Source organism: Lathamus discolor, chromosome 6 (genome assembly GCF_037157495.1).
Source record: "Lathamus discolor isolate bLatDis1 chromosome 6, bLatDis1.hap1, whole genome shotgun sequence".
NCBI classification, from domain to species: Eukaryota; Metazoa; Chordata; class Aves; order Psittaciformes; family Psittacidae; genus Lathamus; species Lathamus discolor.
Window position 1 is genome coordinate 54,052,258 of NC_088889.1, and position 21,347 is coordinate 54,073,604.

A 21,347-nucleotide genomic window follows, 5' to 3' on the forward strand; every position below is an offset into this window, starting at 1 on the left:
GGCTGGGGAGTGATGCCCTTGTCCCTCCCCACCTGCTGGGTCCTGCATGGTGGTGCAACACTCCAAAGAGGTGATACAGTTCAGAGTGGGGTCTGAAAAGGACAAGTCTGACCAGCTGCTCCCCGTGCCTCTAGGACCCCCATCCCCCTCCCACATCCCTGCTCCCCATCTGTACCCTCCAGTTTCCCAATCCTTGCACCATTTTCACCAAGGACCAGACTTGGTCTGTTCCCCACTCTTTGGACAGTACAGGGTTTGGGACCCTGAGAGGGGCGTGTGCCCTGACTGCACGAGGCTGTGTGCAAATCTCATTGCTTTAACCTGCTCCTGGACCAAGGGGACAGGGTGACCCACAAACTGCCTTGGGTGCATGGTTGTGACAGCACTGCCACCCCGAAGCATTAATGCCAAAAAGCTGGGTATTTTGTCTGTTTGTTGTTTCCCTCTTTCCCTCCTACCCATCTTTTATGGGAGCTGAAATTGCTGCCTTTCCCAGCACTGTTGTGTGTTTGCCCTGTAAATCATTGCTGAGCTTGGGCAAGAGGTACCAGGAAGTGTCTCCTTGGATAGCCACAGCTTAGAGCTGCAGGTCAGGGTTTGAAGGCTGGAGGACACCAGGGACATTCTCCCCCTCACCCCCAAGGCAGGGGTGTCCATCCAGTGCTGACCCCACCAAGGGTACTGGGCGGCTGGGGTCACCCCCACAGGCAGTCCCTAAGCAAAGGCAGCAGCAGCCACAGCCCTTACGGGGGTGCTGGCCACACTCAGCAGACAGGTCCTCAAGGGAGGGACCAGATCCAGCTTTGGTAAGAAACAAACAATTAAATAAAACCTCAGGAAACGCTGATGAAAGGATGAATTTGGGGCGTGAAGAAGGGCGTGTGCTGCCGAACTTCACCAGTACTCAAAACCACTTATTTTTAGGGCTGGGAACGGTGGAAAACAAATCCGTTCCCCTCGGACTTGCACACCAGCTCCACACCGCACGGCGTCGAGGTGGAACACGCCGTCCCCCCACTCCTCCCCCCTCTTCCCCACCTCAAATGCATAGAGCTGGGCTTGCCTCCCCATCCCCCTTTTCCCTCCCTCTCCACCCGAGGACACCGGCACAGCACACACCAAGTAGCCTTGCAGGAGTTTCCTGGGTTCTTTTATTTAGTATTTTTGAAGTTGTGGCATTATTTGCAATGGCAGTGGTACAGACCGGCTCAGGAACCACTGAAACAGATTTGTCTTCAAGTCTAGTAAGTATTTTGATTCATAGCTACATCTTGTGAATGCAAAAAAAAAAAAAAAGAAAAAAATATTCCCACTATAAAAATAAATTTACATTTTGTAAATAACAAAAGCAAATATAGTGCCCTTTGGCTTAACCAAAAGGGAAAAAAAAACGAAAGGCTATTGGATGTCAAAGTTATCCACATTTCTGACATAAATAGAAAATATAAGTTAGTATAACTCTTAAAAAAAGTTTTGTACAAATATACACTCGCTTTTTTTTCATTTTTTTTCTTTTTTCTTTTTTTTTTTTTTTTTTTTTTTTTGCACTGAGAGCTCAGGAGAGATTAAGCATTTTATATAAATGACTTTTAAAGCTTTACACTTCTGGCCAGTGTACTCACATTAGGCATAATAACATTTCTATACAAAACGTAATACATTGCACAGTTGTACGTTAACACTGCTCCGGCGCGGCCGGCGGGCAGGCGCTCCGGCTTCGTCTCCCGGTCCCACTGCCGGTGAGGGGCGGGCGCAGGGGGGTCCCTGCTCACCGCACCACCCGCCCCGGCCCCCCGCGCCTCCGGGGGGCGGTGCGCCTCTCCCGTGGGTGCCGTAGTGCAAAAGTCTGGGGAGGAACAAGAAGAAGGGAGAAAAAATAATCAGGGGAAAAGAAAAACACGATAAAAAAAAAAGAAGAGGGCAATAAAACAGCGACGCCCGGCCACCCCCGGGGCGCTCCTCACCTGGCTCACCGGAGCCGCTTGCGGGGAGCCTGCTCAGCCGTGGCGGCGGCGGGGGGCTGCGGGCAGACGGCGGGACACTCCGCCGCCGCCTTGGGCTCCGCCGGCCTTTTTCTTCTCGCGAAGAAATCTGGATGGGGGACGGAGAGGCAGGGGGAGGGATCCGTCAGCCGCTGCGGCTGGGCGCCCACCGCCCCCAGACCCCCCCCAGCGCCTCCACGCACCTGTGACGCGGGCCGTCGGGCCCCTTCGGCAGAGCCGCATGCCTTGACAGCGGGGCGCGGCTCGGTTCTCCCGGCTCAGGCGCCCTCCGGGCCCCTTGCTGGCGGCGGCGGCGGCTGCGGGGGGCGGCGGTGACGGCGGCGGGGAGGGGGGCGCCCGTAGGAGCGGGACGCGGCACCGCCCCACCTGCACCGTCTCCCGGTAGAAAGCGGGCACAGCGCCGCCTTCCACCTCCTCCCAGCGCAGGCGGCCGGGCCCTGGAAGCGGTGTGTCGGTGTGGAAGTTGTAGTCCCAGCGACGCTGGTCATCCTCCCCGATCTCCCGCAGGCGGCTCCGCAGCTCCCGGCCCAGCTCCTCGTGGTCCACCGGCCCGAAGAGGCTCCTACAGACGGGGCTGCGGCCGTGCCCGACTAGGGCCCTCCGGACGGACAGGCGCTCCAGGGCGGCGGCGGCAGCGGAGAGGTGCACGTTGGACATCGCCGCTGGCGAGGACGCGGGCTGGGTGGGTGGGATGGTGCGCGGTGGGCTGGGACGGGGTGGGTGCCCCCCCCGTCGCTCCTCGCCTCCCGTCCCGCCTGCTCTCCTGTCGGGCCTGCCTCTCGCTTCTGAACCCCTACCCCCGGCCGCCTGGCTTTTAAACCCCGCTCCCCGCGAGTGTGAGCAAAACAACCATTAGCATAATAGTATTTCCCGACCATCGGCCCGTCGCGATTGGCGGGTCCCCCCCCGCCACCCCCCGGCCCCCGGCGGCAGCCCTCCTGCTCGCGCCCTCCATTGGCTGCGGCGGGCAGCGCCGCGCCGTAGCCGGCCGCATTGGCGCGGCCCAGCCCGGCCCCACCGCGGACCGGGGGGACGTTCCCCAGCGCTGGCCCGGCCCTGGGGGGCGGCCGTGGCGCTCCCCGCCGGCCGCCGGCTCCGCTGCCTTTGTCTGCTGGCGACCTGGGCTCTGCCGGAGGTTCCTCTCCGGCCTCTTTCGGGGCTGGTGTTTCCCCCTCCGCGCTGCCGTTTCAGCAGCTTTCAGTGTGTGCTTGTGTCTGTTACAATTTTTATTATTGTTGTTATTCTATCCGAGGGGTGTCGCCGGGAGGTTTTTCAGCATCCGCGAGGCGCAGGGGTTTGCGGCGGGGGAGGTGATGCGTGTGGAGGAAAACGGGATCGTTTCTGGCTCGGGTTTTTTATTACACTGCTGCAAAACAAAGCGAGATGTTTGCAGATCTCAAAACAAGCTGAAGGCTATTTTTAAAAACAGGGCTTCTCGGCTGCATGGAAGTAATAAGTTGCAGCCTTACTGAATAGAAATACATAAAACCACAGCATTTTCCTCTCCTAACTTTAAAACCCACATAATACGTGTTTGTTCACTACAGATGAACTAATCTTGCTATTGTGTTGCCAGGGATCAGCTGGCTTGTGCTTTACATTTTCTGCAGGTCACTGCAATTGTTGCCTTTTGTTGTTTTGGGATGGAGGAGTTTGAAAGGGGGGGGTGGGGGATGGCATAGTTGACACGGTGCTAAAATTGGGTCCAGAACATCACTGTGATTTTGACATGCACTTCAGAGGCTTGTTACCACAGTGAGCTTTTCATCTGCAAACAAAAAGGGAAAAGGTGGACCTGTATCACTCTTTGAACATTTGGGGACACTCTGGCTCTCTGTGTATGTACAGCTCTTGCTGCTGGGAAATTTGAGCCCTTGAGCAAAGACAACATGGATGGTTTCATTCCCTAGAGTGAATGAAATTCATTTTAATCCCTAGGGTGATGCTGACTGTGCAGAGCCTGCTCAGGTGCCGGCTTACTGCAGGGCTGGAGAGGTCACAGCTTTAGGCTGCTTAGGTCAATGGTGACTGCAGGCAGGTGTCAGCTTCAAGAAGAGGGGTAATGGTCCTTGCACTCATAGAAAGCCCTTTCTCATCCCCCAGTTGGGCCAAAATAAGTAATCTTCCTCCATGCTGTTTCCACAGTCAACCCATGTCTGACAGAGCAGCCCCCCAGCACTGCTGTGGGCACTGGCTCCTGCCCTTGCAATACTGGTGAGGAGTGCAGGGCAGCCAGGAGAGGTGCTGTAGGCTTCGATGTACGATATTTTCATAGAGTCACAGAGTAGTTTGGGTTGGAAGGCATCTAAAAGATCATCTCATTCCAACCTTCCTGCCATGGGCAGGGACACCTTCTGCTAGACCAGGTTGCTCAAAGCCCTGTCCATCCTGGCCTTGAACACTACCAGGGATGAGGGCATCCGCAGCTTCTCTGGACAAGCTGTGCCAGTGTTTCACCCCCCTCCAGGTAAAGAGCTTCATCCTAATGTCTAGTCTAAATCTACGGTTTTTCAGTTTAAAGCTCCTTGTCCTATCCCTACTTTCCTCCTGAAAAGTCCCTCTCCAGCTTTCTTATAGGCCCCTTTAAGTACTGGAAGCTGCTCTAAGGTCTCCCTGGATGGAGCTTTTTCTTCCCCGGGCTCATCAACCCCAGCTGTCTAAGCCTGTTGTCATAGGAGAGGTGCTACAGCCCTCTGGTCATCTGCACTTTCAGTGGTACTTCCAAAGATTGTCCATGCCAGGAGAAACCAGCAGCTCCTATGGTTTTGAACCCATGGACCTGGGGTTGGCCAGGGAGGGGGTTGCAGACTGGCTCACTGCACAGGAAGGGTCTTTTTGTGCTCAGACTGATGAGCAGTGAAATGGTGTGGCAGGTTTGATATCCTGAAATCATTTTCTGACATCTGCAGATGAAGGTGGGCTGTTCAGCTGGAAAGGTCTGTAGCTCTGCAGTCAAGAGAAGATGCAGCAAATGTCTTCAGGGTGCAGATGCTGCTTGCTTCCTGGGTAGCTGTAGAGTCACGCCTGACAGAAGACTGCTGACGGATGGTACAGACAGACTACTCTCATTTCACAAATAGTGGTAGCACAGGAAGTTTAGATAAATATTCCCAAAATGGCTCTTGAGGGTAGCCATGAACAGGTCTCCTGGTCCAAAGGGTGTCATTCAGGGAGCAGGTCATGCCTGCCCTCATAGTTCCTCATCACTGAAAACACATCATCTTAAAAAGCAGGAGGTGAGCATCAGTTAATAAGGGTTTGGCCAGAGAGAGAAGGAGTGGGTCCTGAGCCAAGCTGGGGTGGGAGAGGAACATGAGCATGGCACAGTGTTCAGCTGGGACTTTTCTCAGCAGCCATCAGACGAACCTCTCAGGATGTAGGATGGGGTGGTTTTAGAAATAGATGTGCTATGCAGAGAAAATGCCTTGAGTTCCCCGAGAAACCTGCTGAAAAAGTGCCCTCTATTCAAGACACGAGCCAAATGGCAATGTTGGGTCTCCGCAGACAGGGGCTCTTTGTGAGGAGTCCCTGTGAACCTGCTGCCATCCTCCCCCAGTGCTGGGAGAGGCCAGCGACCGCCTTTCCTGTTTTCTGCCTCCTCGGTTTTATACGTTGCTGCGCCGCAAGCCGAGTGAGCAAACTTCCCTGCTATTTGCAAGATGTGGGCGTGCCCTCTGCAGAATCCACATCGTGGTCCTCCCAAACCGTTTTCAGAGGTTAGCCAATATTTACGCAGTACTTGAGGGATGCTAGGAGCTATGGTTTGAACAGGGAAGTTATTTTCAGGGGTTGCCTTGTGTTCAAGGCTGCTTCACCTTCCAGCTCACCTAGGAGTTAAAGCAGCTCATGTTTGAGGTTCTCTTTTTTTCATCTTCCTCACTGCCAGTATTCCCCATCTCTTTGAATTCTTTTTTTGTCCTATTATACACTCATGTTTTAAGCTGGTAGTCATAGACTTGGGGACTTTCAGCTAACAGTCGCCAGTTCTAGCAGTGTCTGTGCCTTTCTTCTGTGTGGAGACAGATCATCTCCAGCCCATTTGAGGAGGAAATACTGTCTGCACAGGGAGATGTTTTTAATTTAGTGAATCCATGAACTGTAAGGCCAGAGGGGTATGTTATGATCCTCTAAACCAGCAGTTTGCCTAACATAAGCCGCAAAATCTTACCCAAGAACTCCCATTACCAAGCCCATTATCTTCTTTAGAAATTCCTGCTTCAGAATACTGAGCAGAGTAATTACCACTATGGTTAGAACAATGCCCCATAAGAAAGAAACATTTTTGCTCATAATATCCAAGTCATATCTGCTTATGTCAGAAAAAACAATGACTTTAACTAGTGTGTATTTCTGCTGGCTGCTCTGTTTCAAAAGGGTGAGGGAAGGGAAAGAACACTACTTTATGGCTTCTGCATCACTGCAAAGGGATTGTGATTGCAGGAGGTTTATTGCATTTGACTATTCCTGTTTGAAAACAGTCCAGGTTGACCGTCAGAGCCAGTGTTGAGCCTGATGGCTTGGCAGACAGTGGAAGAGAGGTCTTTTCACTGTAAACTGCACAAGGAGTAACCAAGGAAGTTTGATAAGAACACATGAAGGTAACAAAAGAGAGAGCCTTAGCACTGTCATTCTGATGGGGCTGGTTCTTGCAGGGTTTCTGTGACATGGCACCATGGAGGAGCCCTCCTCCATCTTCTGGAGAGTCTGCTGGTGAACATCTCCTGCAGGAATTGTCCTCAGCATGTTGTCAGACAAGCAAACCTGTTGTTGGGCCCGTGAAGCTTGAAGGTTTGTTCTTTGCTTCCTTCTCATTTCCTTTGATACACCATTACTGTTTATACACTCAACAATGTTTAACTCAGGATTCTTCAAATGCATGTGATTGCTTCATTTCAGAACATGCTATATTCCATAATTGCTTTATCTGAGATACAGACCCATAAACATCAGTACTTTATCTCCCATGTACTGTACTTCTCTTTTACTACGCATGTGATCACAAGCAATTTGCAGTTTTGCATTTATACTAGTGGCAATTTTGCTTGGTACTTTGGAGTCCTGCTTAAATAAATTGATCGCAATTAAAGTTCAAGTTAGCACAGACTGCCCAAACCTCTCATTGAGGCTTTTTTCACCAGCAAAGTGATGCTTTGAATTATTCAGCCGGTGTATTTTCAGAATTTTCCGTTTCCTGACATGGTCATAAAAAAAAAATCAAATTATGAGATGTGATAGCTAGGCAAAGCCACACTAACTCAGGGGTTAAAATGGGAAAAGATGATCTGAACAGAACCCTGAAAAAAACCCTGGTAGTTTAAATTCAATTGAAATTGGTTTTTTATGTGTTCTAAAAAATATGCAAAAGCTAACATCTCAGGAAAATGCTTTATTTCATTCATTTTCCTATTTTTAAAAATTATTATACTTTCTGTCTTTGGTTGTTAAAAGAAGAGCTAGCCTTGCAGCCCAGCTGCTGCGCATCATTAGGGTAGCACAAAGGTAGCAATGAATTTATCCTAATCTATTGATGGACCTGCCAGTGCACCCGGGGCGATCGCATTCTCTTTTCACACTCTTCTTTTGCTCTTTCCAGCATGTTGTTTTACTAGATGAAGTCCACTCACCATCTGGCCCCTCGTGACTGACTGGAAGCCTGACTCGTTTGTGAGATGTTGTCCATGAACGGCAGTGGAGGGAGCCTTACCGACACTGTGCTGTTAGCTTGGAAACCAGGCTGGGAATGGCGGGTACCAAACAGCATTTTGAGCTCTCAGTAGGTACCCATAGAGGGTGTCTCTTTTTTTGCTGACTGACTGTGTAGTTATATTTGAGCAGCAGTTAATTACTCCACTTATTTATATTCCCTGCTTTTCTGTTAGTATTGTTTCTGTGAAAGTCATGCTCTATGCTCATACCTATTGTTGCCACTCTTTGTATTAAATGACAAGTTTGCATTTTTCTTGTTTTGACATTTCTCTTGCCTTTCCTTTTGACCCGTAGTAATATTAGTTTTGGAGTAGCTTTTCATAGGTTATTTCTGCTTTCTGTACGGGGTGGTGGTAAAGAGGCCATTACACAGGTCTTATTTTCGGTTTCATATTTCTTAAGTAAATAGGGGTTTTTTAATGCTGATAGTCTTGCACGGGTCCTGAAGGAGGTTGTCATAGCTGGGCTGTTGCAGAGGGGAGGTGCCTCTTCCAAAACCAAGCCCAAGAGCAGCGCTAAGTGCATCAGCAGTACCTTCGGATGGATCCCAGCTCACACCTACTAAATACACAATGGGCACGCCCCTGGCCCCTGGCCCCTGGCCCGGGCGGTGGCGGCGCTGCCCCCGGCCGCCCCCGGTGTGCGGGGCAATGGTGCCCTCTAATGTCGGCTGCGCCGGCAGTCACGGAAGCTCGCCCCGCTCCTCCCGCTCGACGCTGGGAGCGCGGCCTCTCACGGTGGGTTCCCAGGGCGAGTGTCGTCTTCCCCGTTCCCCACCGCGGCCGGTTGTCCTCCCGCATCTCGGAGCCCCGGGACTTGTTGGTGTATTCTCCCGTGATCCAGCTCCCTGGGATGGCATCACAGGAGCTCTTGGCTGAGATGTACCTAACAACATGCTCCCACTTTCCCAAAACTTGCCAAAAGACCTCTGGGTAAGGTTTGCTAGAGGACACTGCTCTCCATGCCACCAGCCTGCAGACAGCCCTTTGCTGTCCATATGATTCTTTGACAAGCTTTATGAATAGGATAATGCATTCAATTTATTCTGTGAAAATTCTGTTGAGTGGGATCTTGGCAGTCACAGAATCGTAGAATGGTTTGGGCTGCAAGGGACCTAAGAGATCATGTTGTTCCACGCCTCCTGCCATGGGCAGGGACACCTTCCACTAGACCAGGTTGCTCAAAGCCCAGCCAAGTCCAGCCTGGCCTTGAACACTTCCAGGGATGGGCTATCCACAACTTCTCTGGGCAACCTGTCCCAGTATCTCACCACCCTCACACCAAAGAATTTCATCCTACTATCTAATGTAAATCTTTCAGTTTAAAACTTAGCACTCTTCCTATCACTACACTCCCTGATGAACAGTCCTTCCCCATCTTTCTATCCAGTACCTTTAGGTACTGGAAAGCTGTTCTAAGGTCTCCCTGGAGCCTTTTCTTCTTCAGGCTCAACAACCCCAACTGTCTCAGCCTGTCTTTATAGAAGAGGTGATCCAGCCCTATGATCATCATTATGGCTCTCCTCTGGACTCTTAACAGGTCCATGTCTTTCTTTTGTTGGGAGCCCTAGAGCTGAACACAGTGGGGTCTCAACTGAGCCTGAACTCCAGGTGAGGTCTCAAAAGAGCAAAGTAGAGGGAGAGAATCACCTCACTCGACCTGCTGGCCATGCTCTTTTTGATGTAGCCCAGGATACGGTCAGTTTTCTGGGCTGCAAGTTTATATTGCCAGGTCATATTCAGTTTTTGATCCACCAGTACCCCCAAATCCACTCATTACTCAGCCTGTGTTCACATTTGGGACTGCTCCAACCCAAGTGTGGGAAATTGCACTTGGCCTTGTTGAGCTTCATGAGGTTCACACAGGCCCACCTCTCAAGCCTGTCCCTCTCGATGGCATCCCTTCTTTCCAGCGTGTCAACCACACTGCTCAGCGTGGTATCATCTGTAAACGTGCTGAGGTTGTACTCAGTCCCACTGTCCAAATCCCTGACAAAGATGTTAAATAGTACTGGTCCCCTGGGGGACAACACTCATTACTGGTCTCCACCTAGACATAGAGATGTTGACTGCAACTCTGAGTTTGACTACCCTGCCAATTTCTTATCAAGCGAGTGGTCCATCCATCAAATCCATGTCTCCCCCTTTTAGAGACAGATGTTGTTCAGGACAATATCAAATCTTTTGCACAAGTCCAAGTAGATAACATCAGTCACTCTTCCCTTATCCATCAGTGTTGTAACCTCTTTGTAGAAGACCATCAAATTTGTCAGGCACAATCTGCCCTCAGTGAAGCTATGTAGGCTGCCACCAATCACCTCTCTGTTTTCCATATGCCTTAGCATAGTTTCCAGGATGAACTGCTCCATGATCTTGCCAGGCACAGAGGTGAGACTCACTGGCCTGTATCTTCTTTTTTGTGCTTTTAAAAAATAGGCATTTTGTTTCCCCTTTTCCAGTCACGAGGACCTTCACCTGTCTGCCTTAACTTCTCAGATACGATGGATAGTGGCTTAGCTCAATGGTAGCTCAAACTCTGGAAATCCAAGAGAAGGAGATGCAGTTGCAGGGGATTCAGACCTCAAGATACATACTTGTTTTCATGCAGGACTGGCATGCCCTGGGGAGCCCCAGAAGCTCTGTCTCCTCTGTGGCTGGTTCCCTCCCTAGAAGCAGGTAGCAAAGTAATATGGTGCCGTGGGATCTGGCTGCTCCTTCTCTCGCTCCCCAAGTTGGATTGTCTTGTCTTATTTGCCTCCCGCAGGGCTTGCTCCCTCCTTTCCTTGTGATGGGGTGTTCAGATATCATGCGATGACGCAGCATGATGAGATAATTTCTCCCCTCTCATCACCCCCTGGCTTGTTGTTTGTATTCTTTAATTAATTTATCTTCTTGCCTACAGCTTTAAATTTGCTTTTAGCATAGTAACTTTCTGAAGACACAGCACTAAAATTTTATTTGCTCTGTCTTGAAAAGCAATCATTTTATAATCTCCCTGCTAAATTCATAGCATTAATTTTGCTGTGAACTTTGAATGTGGACCAAACATAACCCAGCCAGTAGTGAACATACAAAGGGAGAGGTTCAGTGAGCTCCTTAGGTGTCCATCACATTCATTTTACAGTAGTTTAACTATATTAAAACTGCCCTGCCCACAATGCAGTATGTATTCCTACAGAGTGGGAAGTTAACTGTACCTGGATCCAGCAGCACACTATAAACACGTTTATGTCATGTAGAACAATTAGTGCTGTGACTCATTGCTGGGAGCTCAGCCTATGTTTTGTATGGGGTAGCATTTAAGCATTTGTATGTGTTTTCTGCAACAGCAATTGGCACAAATCCCACTAGTGTTTAGCATCCCTCAGATCCAAAGAGAAACCAAATGCCATTATCCCCTAACTGAGCAAAGAAGGTGGAAGACCATAGGTAACACTGGCTTAAAGGTTTTTTTAATGGTTTGCATTATATCCACTGACATAGCTATTTCTTAATGAGCCAGTTCTCAAGTTTTGGATTGAAGCTGAACTTGCTACCTTGGGCCACGGTCAGGAATGTTGCTAAATAAATTTCATGTGGTTGTAATGTCCTTTGGTAGATGGTGGAGGCCAGGTGAAAGCTACATTTTTTCCTGTGCTGTGGCCAGGTTGAAAATCAATCAGGTCATTCTGTAGCCTTAGAAGTTACCCTTAGCCACTGCTCTGCCACTTCTTGTAGGTGCTATTGCTAAAATAAGTTTGTATGGCAGCAAGCTTCAGTTTCAAGTAGGTTGAGTTTTGGACTGAGTGAGAAGAGGATTGAGTACAAATAAAGGCACTTGTACCTGACTCTTGGTTAACCTCTAATTTTATAAAAGTGCAATTAAAGCCAAACCCTGAGGCTGTGCAGGATAGCAGGTATCTCGCTGTCCCCTGGCAAGCATGTAGTCACACACAAAGGCATTTCAAAATGACATAGTACAAAGTCTTTTAGTGTGAATCATGAGCCACATTCTCAAACATAGTTGTGACCAAAGGAGTCTGAAACAAATGCTTTCTTCACAGTAAAAGCACAAGAGGAGCTGGATGAAAGACCTGGAGATTAAATCCTGGCAGCATGGAAATCGGAGGCAAAATTCCCAGTGAATTGGGGTCAGGGTTTCAGCCTCGAGCCAACTAATCCAAATCTTGCAGCTCTTCTCAAAGTAAAAATGAGTCAGCTGGTCATCATTAATATTCAAAGGAAAAATATAAACCAGGTGAAATCATTTAAGCTGACAGTGGCCAAGTAGTAGTGAGTTTGCTCTGGAAGGAAAAAAGTGTATCTGGAAATGCTATGTTTATGGAGTCTCATTGTTCTCTAGATCAAATGCACTCGCTTTGTAGATGGGAGAATGCCTTTTTTTTTCTTTAAGTGACAGCCTACAAATTTAATCTAGAACCTTTCCTTTTCATGCACCACAACCGTTTTTCCATTGGCCAACAAGGTCCTCAGTCCCTCTGCAGTCCCACAGTTTCCAAGGATGCCTCCAGTGAAACTGAAGGTGGTTGTCGTGTCACCTGTGCAGACCCAGCTGAATTTGGCAAATTTTAATTGCTGAGGCTCAGGACAAATATAACCCACCATGCCCCAGGCTGTGCTGGGCTTCAGCTTGAAGGTAGCAAGGGGGGGTTGGACCTGGACCTGGACCTGGACCTGGACCTGGACCTGGACCTGGACCTGGACCTGGACCTGGACCTGGACCTGGACCTGGACCTGGACCTGGACCTGGACCTGGACCTGGCTGCTGAGTAGATTGGTGTCAGTTTTAATAGGAATCTCGAGGATCCAGCTACTGTAGGAAGCCAGTGCCTGTCTTGGGGCACCTTTATAGAAGTAATCATATTGCTGTCTGGTGGGGTATTAGGAAAATTAGCTGGGATAGACTCCCTTTTTTGAGCAGTATTTTTTCCTTGTTTCAAGTATCCTGAGTATTTGCAAAGTGCTCAAGTCCCATTGTTGCTTTGGCAGGGCTGGTTCTCAACTGTTTGGACTGAAAATTTGCAGGATTTCTTGAAAAGCCAGGTGATGGATCCTGGCTTTAGTGCATGAAGATTTTGATGTATGGAGTTGTGTGTTCCAGAAATGGAACATGTGAACTGGGTAGTAGTGCTCAAAATGAGCTCTTCTTTGTTTATTTCTACCCTCTCTAGAGTGTGAAAGGATTAAGAAGTGCCAAAGACTAACAGTGACAAGTCCAGCCCAAAACTATGCAGGCATTGCTGGTTTATGCCAGCCTTGCATTTGGCCTTAGGAATGGGTTAGAATTAGACAGAAATATCAAAGAAAAAAGCCTCAAAAATAAATATTGCAACAGAAAAATTCTATTCATCATTCAGCTCTCCCATGAGCAGCAGCTACTTCTGGCTGGGGCTGGCAAATACTTGTTCTTTGGCATGTTTGGAAGCACTAATTCCCTTTCTGTGCTCTTTCCAGGGCATAAATCGTTTTGCTACTTCTTTCAGAAGGGGGTCTCTCTCCTTTTCTGGTGGCAAGTCCGTGCAAGTGCTAATATCTTTGCTCAGTGACAAAGAGTAATGGAATTGCGATTCTGTGATCATTGTGGGGACAAGCTTTAAACATTATTTTAAAATATAAAAAAAAAAAAGTAGCTGTTAGTAATTTGCTCTTAGGAATATTTCTGGTTGTCCATCTCTTGGCTATTCGTCTATGCTAGAGCTGTATTCAGTTTAATTACCTTGAAAACTGTCCCTGAACTGCTGTGAAGATTCCTGATATCCTGCTTGAGAGCCATTAGTAGGCTCCCCTTGCAGCCTCAGTGCTAAGGATCCCCTAAGGAAATTCCATCTCCAGCAAAGGAGGTTTGATTTCTTTCTGTTTCAGGTGAATTCAAGTGGAGGGCAGATTCGAAGGTTAGGATAAAGCATTGAAAGGTCTCCAAAGCCTTCTGGTGGTTTGAACAAAAAACCATCAGTCTTGGATTTTTCTTTGTTCCTTCTTGTATTCCTAACTAAAATCAAGACTCTGATTGTCCTCCCCAGGTAGACCTGGCTACAGCTTTTATTGCTGATGCAGGGGATGCAGACCTGGCTGGCAGATTTGATACCTCTACAGGCTGGTGTCTTCTAGAGCGTTAAAAACTTTGCTTTTCCTGGGTGAGTTGGATTACAGGCAGCGGTGTGTGCTCTGCTCCAACTTCTAACAGTGCAAATTTTGGGGCTTTGCTCTGGCTTTACATGTCACAGTCAAGCCTTCAGCTGAAATTAGGTGTTTGCTTAGAGGGAGAAAAGTAAAGACCTGGTGTGAGGCTTCGGAAGGCATTTAGAGTTCCAGATACATAAAGAGGGGTCTAGCCATATCTGTGCATTTCGCCACTTCTGAGCTGCTGATAAACGCAGCCCTGTGTGACTATGGATACCTTCATCCCACCTCTGCCATCCACAGGAAGCGAATATCTGCAATATAGGGTTGTCCCTTACCCAAGTAGTGGGTGGAGCCAACTGGGCACAGTGGCAACTGTCTCCTTTCCTCCACATCCCTTTTGGGCTCCACGCAGGTCCCAAGTCCATGTGGAGAAACTGGCCAGCCAAGTGGAGCAAGGCTGGGAGGGGGCATGTGCCCCCTGGCCCTGAGCAGGTAAGATTTTGTCTGAGGTTGTAACACAGACCCTCCTCTTTGTGGGGAGGCCGTATCTGGGATGTGCAGGGATTTCCTAATGCATGCTTCGCCCTTCTCTAATGGCCTTATGCAGAAATATACATTAGCAGAAACACTGAATTAACATCCATATTTTGTTTGTGCTGTGTATAGCTTTGCTGGAAGGCTAAACAACAGAGATTCTTGTAACATCGTGTTGTTGTGGTCTCTTGAACACTTGAGAGTTACAAATCAGGCAATTGTTTGTTTGTGACACAGGAAAATGTTTTGGTAAATGCAGGAGGCTCAAGACTGGCTGAAAATGTCTGGGGCTCTCATTGTGTGCAGAACGTAATGTGTGCAGAGGAAATCTGCAGCATTCCTATGGCAAACCACAACAAGAAGCTCCATACAGCCCCAGCAGTTACAATTCTCATATAAATTATAATGGCTTAAATGTTATTTAAATGATAAACAGCTTTTACATTCCAGACATTGCTGTGATTCCAGAAGGTGGCTGTATAATACCAGCTGAATGAAATACTGCATATTGCAGGCTAAGTATGAGGCTTTATTTGTGTGTGTGTATCCGGTTTTGTCACATCTAACATATTCTTTGGCTATAAACCTTGGACTTCCAGTGCACTGTGTGTATCTTGGAGACCATGGCTTCATCCATTATCCAACAGTGCGTCGTATGGAGTTCAGTCACGCCAACATGCCAGTAAGCTGAAGACACAACCACAGAGGCGGCAGAAGTATCCATTGCTTTTGGGCTGTCACCATTGCTTATTAGCCTGTGCAGTTTTGCATGGTCCCTGCCCAGAGGCCAATGATATAACCACTCCTTTAATCAGTTTCCTACATATATGGCTGTATCATGCTTGCTTACAACAAGTGTGGCTTGAGGATTAGGAAGAATGGCGAGTTTGGGGGAGATCATCCGTTGCCCAGGAGAGAGTTTACATGGCAGACCTGGGCTTTCACTAAGGGAAGAGACATTTTTTTTTTCTTGCCGATTCTTTAATGTCCTAGCATAGTGGACCAGTAGAGCCTGGTGTCATTTGATGTCTTGGCTTGAAGGAGAAGGTCAGGGCCAGCCCAGCAGCCCTTCTCCATTGCATGGCAGCTGCTCATTGAAACATGAGGGGCTTCTGTTTGCTTAGGAGAGATTTTGGGGTAGAGGTAGGCCACAGCCATAGCAGCATCTGGGCTATGACTCTAGAGGTGTGTCCTCTGGCTGAGCTGAAGTCATCCTAAGCAAAGTACCACTCAGTGTGAGCAGGCACAAGAGGCTCCTTCCCTGACAAGATCCTGCTGGAGCCAATGAGACTGGATGGGCACAAAGAACTAAGTTTTCTCTTCGTATTTGGGCATGTTATTCTTGGTGTAAGTCTCCTGAATTCGGGCCACAGGTTTTTTCCAAAACTCTTTTACAATTGACACAGTCTCTGCCCCATCTGCATATTTTGTTGTCAAATTCCAGCATTCAGAAATGTTCTCTTTTGGTTTAATTTTTCCAGAATATTAGAGAGGAGAAACTGCCCTGTGGTTAAACAATGGGACTGGCATCCAAGGGATGATAGAGTCTGACTCCAGCCTCCTCCACAGACTTCCTCTGTGATTTCAGGGAGGTCATTAAACCCCTCTGTTAGGGTCCCATCTGCAAGACAAAGAGGATCTAATTCTTTTCCCTCATCTGAGTCTCAACCTCTTTTTTGTTTGCAGAGCATGAAAAGGGGCCTAGATATTAGCTGGAGCTTTGGGACTTTACCATTTAAAAAGTTAATAACAACCAGCCATATTTCAGATAAAATGTCATTTTCAGTTTAATATGCTAAGTAACAAAGACTTTACCAAAAGAATGAACAATAGCCTTTTCCATTTCACAAAGTAATTTGCCAGGCAGAATAAGCGCACCAGCATTTTTATAAAAACAAATTATAAATAATTGCTTTTTGTAATTTAATACATGCATAGAAAAAGCCAAGAGTTCAGCAGCCACCAGGAATCTGATTTCATTGCCGATTTGGACTGTCTCTGCTGTTTTTTATGAAAATCCCCCAAAGACTGTGCTATTTTGTAAACTAAACATGGCTCTTTCTTGCTGGCCATGTGGAGTCTTTTTCCATTCATTAGTGAGCTGCTTTCACAATTAGACAAAGGAATAAATCAGTCAACAAATATGGGAAATAATTTTGGTATTACCAGGCCGTCTATGCTCTTATTTGCTTAACTGTATAAATCTTTCACCAGACTACAAATGAGGCTGTTTCCCTCAGTGTCAGGGTCAAGGGAAGAGAAGCATTAGGGCTAGATCCTGTGGATTTGATGGCTCCCACCAACCATGGCTGGTGTTAAGCCGTTTCCCTCATTGTGGCAATTCATCATTCCCACTGTTGGGGAATTGCTTTGAGATAGTTCTTCCGTTTCCTCTCTTGTATTGTAGATCTTAAGAAACATTACCAGAACGATAGCTCCCTAAGGGCTGTGTATCCATAAAGGCTTTACATGTCTCTCGTTGAGTATCTACACACCTTACTGGTTATGGTGGAGGGGCCGTGGGGCCCTCTTGCAAGGAAGGGAAGGGTTATCATTGCTGCTTCTTGGGCAGTGTCGTGGTTTAAGCCCTGTTGGCAAGTCAGCCACACAGTTTCTCTCTAACCACCCCCTCCTCCTCCCTGGCAGAGCATGAGACTCACAAAGTCCTTGGTCAGACCTAACATTTGAGCAGTAACTAAAAACATCGGTGTTATCAGCACTGCTCCCAGGGCAAAAGTCAAAAACACAGCACTGCACCAGCTACTAAGAAGGAGAAAAAATGACTGCTGCTGCTAAACCCAGGACAGGCAGGAAGATGAGGTATACTTGTAACTACTTCTTGCACCTCGTGTCCCTCCTGGCACACTCCCAGAACACAACCCATAGAAATGCAGTTTCTCTTTGCAAAGGGAAATGAGGGCTCTGTTATACCCAAGAGGCAGTGATTCTTTCTCTGTCATTTCCAGCCAGCTCTCACGCTTGCCACAGGTAAGAGTGCATACCCTAAATCTGGTGATCATAGCTCATTCTCCATGGTCACCTCCACAGCAGGCATTGAGCTTAGGTCCCCGTCTCTCAGAACTGTGTCTTTTACCTCTGAGGCTGAAAACTGAACTCCCCGGATCTTTTTTACTGTATTTCCCTTCTCAATGCCAGTAAAAACCAGCTAAATCTGAGTGGTTAGCTGTCTGCGCTGCAAGCCCTGGGCAGGAAGAGGCTCGATCTGGTGGTGAGTGGCTGCATCTGCAAGTCATTGTTTCCCTCTGTAGCCTTGCTGGGATCTGTTTCCAGTTGCTGCTGAGACAAACTCACCAGGCAAAACATTGATGCTTTTCAAGTCCAAGTCAGCAATGTTTCCCGTAAGCGGTGTTTTACATTGCATTTGCATGAGTTGCTTTTTTGGTTGTCTCAAAACCCTCATAAACAAAGTTCTGTCATTAATTTACTATTCAATGCTGGTAATTTGTAAATCATGCCTGTCCAGCACAAACCAGGGAGTGATAATGGTGGTGCTGTGCTGCAGGATGTTCAAGTGCAGGCAAATCCATTGTTTCACACTGAGATGAACCAAATGTTGAGCACTGATCCTTTGCTAAGTTGGGATATACACTGGGTAATCTTCCTTCTTCAGTAACAGGTACAACTTCTAGGGCATTGTTTGTTGGGTCTGTTTGAGAGCTGGTATCCCTGTAGGAAAGTAATTCTTTAAAGGTGCTTTTTTATTAATGCACTGGCTGAGATTGCAAGAGGTTTTTTCTGTTCAGCCTCCAGAGATATGGTACCCACCCCTGGTGAAACATTAAACCTTTGGTCATCTCCCTCCTTCGCCAGGAGGGCCTGGCAGCCCTCACCAAATCCTGGATCTCTGTGATGACATGTGTTGAGTAACAAGGTGTGCCCGGAGATCTTATAGTTCCCTCTCCCAGGGCTTGGTCGGAAGCGTGGGGGCCCTGACAACCACGCTGGATCCAAGCCAACAAATGTCTGTGTTGTGTCCCTGTATTGATGTGCTTGTTTAACCCTCACAGTGAGTCGGCCCTCCATTTCTGAACACAGGTGTTACTAAATCAGAGGGACTGGCTGATATGGTCAGTACTGGAGAGTCTGCTTGAAGCATCACAGCTGAATCAACCAAAACCTCAAGGTTTTCAGCAAGTTGAAATTGGGGACAATTTGCCCTAAGCCTGGGGCAGAACATCCACCTGCATCAATGACAGCTGGTGACCAACTGGATGTGTAACAATCCTAGCATGAAGACCGTGGGTGATGGTGATGCTGTGTGAACCAATAGTGCGTGCTCATCAGGAATAAGGCAAAGTATGTAATGGGCCACTTGAGGAAGAGCATGGCCAGAATATTCAGGGAAGTTGTTAGTCTGCCTTTGCTTGGTGCTGTTGAGGCTGACTCAGTGTTGGGCCTCCCAGTTCAAGAGGGTTGTGGACAAACTGGATTGGACCCATTGGAGGGCTACTAGGAAGGTCAGGGATCTGGAGTATGTAGTCTTTGAAACTGGTGGAGGGAATTTGGCTTGTTCAGTCTGGCAAAGGAGATTGGGGTGACCTAACAGCCACCTGTAACTACTCGAAGGACAGCTCCAGAGATGATGCAGACAGCTTCCTCTTGGTAGTGGCAGTTGATACCATGAGAGACAATGGCCACAAACCACAGCTTGAAAAATTCAGATTGCACATTACGAAAACCTTCTTTCCACATACTTGGTGAGGAGGCAGATCTCTTGGAGATTTTCAAAGCTTATGTAGAAAAAGCCACAGCTCAGCTGGTATGTTCAAGCAGGAGAGTGTTTGAGATCTCCTGAGATCCCTTACTACCAAAAGTCCTGTGATTCTACAAAATCAGAGCATTGAGACCTCTGCTTTCTTTTTCTCTTTAAAATAAAGACAATGCTCAACCAGAATTCAACAAGTGAGAAACCAGGATTCAACAAGTAAGAAAACAAAGAAACCCCTAAGCAAGTAAACAAGCAAGCAGACAAACAAAACCCTAAGTAAACAAGCAAGCAAGCAAATAAAACCCCCAAATGACAAATGAGTTGTGTTTACTTAATTCCCCACTTTGCAGTCAGCGTCATGATTTGTGTGGATTTAATGCTTTATTCTTTTTTTATTTTTCTGGCATTGGCTAGTAATTTGTATTCTGAGTAGAAGTCACATGTGAACATTTGCTAGCTCAGTCTCTCTGTAATAAATTTGCAGCACCTGGTGAAAGAGGGAAAATGGCTCAAGTAGGGATGTTGATGAGAGCATCTCTAACTGCATGTAAGATCTGTGTTTGTTCTAGGATCTGTGTAAATCTACTGCAAGAAGCAAGAGGACTTGGAAATAGCTATTCTGTTGTAAGCTTCACTTGCAACCTCCAAAAATAAAACCAAAGTGCCTTTTGTGAAGAACTATAACAGTCATCTCTTCTGAGCCACCTGAGAGGTATTTATTTCTGAGAGGAAATAAAAGCGAAAGAAGTTAAACAGTTAAAGAGTTGAAGATTTTGTCACGTGTTCTTGTCTGGGTCAATGTCCGCTTTCACTCTGCTGGGACTCTCAAGCTGGTCTTTATTTGGATGGTACTTGAAGCAATGAGCCCACCTGGGACAAAGCTGAAGAACTAGATTTGTGATTTGATGCATGGCTACCTTTAATCCTGCCTGGCAAGAAAACAAGGGGAGGGAGGAAACAAAGACAGAAAGAAAGAACAAATCCCTGGCATGCTGACTCACTACCTTTTGCACTGTAAGCTTTGAACTGCATGCAACAGTTTCTACACCTTACCGATGCTTTCTGTTCCCAGCTAGAAAGCACCTTTGTGGCATTTCTCAGCCCATCAGCTTGCAGTAAATTGTTCCATGAGCACTATGAATGTAAAAGTCAGCTCTGGAGGTGAGGAACAAGCCTTGGGAATGAAGAGCGAGACCCTGGGGGAGAGCAGCCGCTCAGGAGACATCAAGAAGGGACAAGTGATCCTTGCTGCCTATCTGATTGTAACCATAGAGCTGACCTTCATCTTCATGCAGATGGGAGTCATGCCTGTGAGTATGGGTTACCTTGTTTTACAGCATGCCTTGCCTTCAGTGCTAGGCTACGTAGTTTTCCAGGAAAGCCATCTAGAGATTGTCTAGCAAGAGAGAGGGAAGAGTATTCCTAGCTAGTAGGCAAGCTGTGACTGTGTTCAGCATATGCCCAGGCAGTAAAAGCAAGTTTGTTATTTGTACTGCAGTATCACCTAGAGACCTTTTCTGGCCTGATGGCTCTGGGTGGAGCTAATGTGGTTTGTATCTTCTTGCTTGTAGTGGGAGGGCGACCCAACAAGCAGGCAGCAGAAATCATTGGTTTCAGAGCAGAGGTGGGGGTTTTTGAGGGTGTAATAAACCAGCCATGAGTGGGATTCATTTCTTTTCACTGGACTTTTCTGCCTGGTTTTGTAGAACCAGAATCATTTAGATTGGAAAAGACCCTTAAGATCACCGAGTTCAACCATAAACCACACACTGCCAAGTCCACCACCAAGCCATGTTCCTAAGTGCCACATTTATACATCTTCTAAATACCTCAGGGGATGGTGACTAAGCACTTCCCTGTGCAGCCTGTTCCAGTGCTTGCCAACCTTTTGGTGAAGAAATTGTTCCTCATACCCAGTCTAAACCTCCCCTGGCACAACTTGAGGCTGTTACCTCTTGTCCTATTGCTTGTTACTTGGCAGAAGAGACTGACACCCACCTTGCTTCATCTTCCTTTCTGGCAGTTGTAGAAAGAAATAGGATCTCTGCTCAGCCTCCTATCCTCCAGGTTGAGCAACCCCAGTTCCCTCAGCTGCTCCTCATACAACTTATGCTCTACACACTCCACTAGCTTTATTGCTCTTCTTTGGATGTGCTCCAGCTGCTCAGATGTCTTTCTTGAAGTGAGGGGCTCAGAACTGAACAAAGTATTCAAGATGTGGCCGCACCAGTGCCAAATAAAATGGGACAATCC

General features: G+C 47.5%; 2 protein-coding genes and 1 long non-coding RNA gene across 3 annotated transcripts in view; 2 read left to right on the forward strand and 1 right to left on the reverse strand.

The window, feature by feature from the left end:
• Positions 1-1,133: 1,133 nt before the first annotated feature.
• Positions 1,134-2,789, reverse strand: CDKN1C (cyclin dependent kinase inhibitor 1C). Its single transcript, XM_065682794.1, has 3 exons — positions 2,186-2,789; positions 1,965-2,091; positions 1,134-1,846 (listed from the first exon to the last, which is right to left on the reverse strand). Exons 1-2 carry the CDS (start codon positions 2,658-2,660, stop codon positions 1,970-1,972), a joined length of 597 nt encoding a protein of 198 aa, XP_065538866.1. The 5' UTR covers positions 2,661-2,789; the 3' UTR covers positions 1,134-1,846; positions 1,965-1,969.
• On the forward strand, positions 1,868-7,957 carry LOC136016113 (uncharacterized). Its single transcript, XR_010613501.1, has 3 exons — positions 1,868-2,645; positions 6,656-6,791; positions 7,597-7,957. It is a non-coding gene; the product is annotated as an uncharacterized LOC136016113 (long non-coding RNA).
• Positions 7,958-19,681: 11,724 nt separating this feature from the next.
• SLC22A18 (solute carrier family 22 member 18) overlaps positions 19,682-21,347 on the forward strand; it is a 69,772-nt gene continuing 68,106 nt past the window's right edge. The window contains exon 1 of the mRNA XM_065682792.1: positions 19,682-20,404. Within this exon, the coding sequence (XP_065538864.1) occupies positions 20,222-20,404 (183 nt within the window). The 5' untranslated portion in view covers positions 19,682-20,221. The remainder of the gene's footprint in view (positions 20,405-21,347) is intronic.

Bases quoted from the DNA above. Each gene is read 5' to 3' on its own strand.
- CDKN1C (XM_065682794.1), bottom strand. From the start codon at position 2,660: ATGTCCAACGTGCACCTCTCCGCTGCCGCCGCCGCCCTGGAGCGCCTG. The intron at 2,092-2,185 runs GTGCGTGGAGGC...TCCCCCATCCAG, and splicing joins CCCGACGGCCCGCGTCACAG to ATTTCTTCGCGAGAAGAAAA.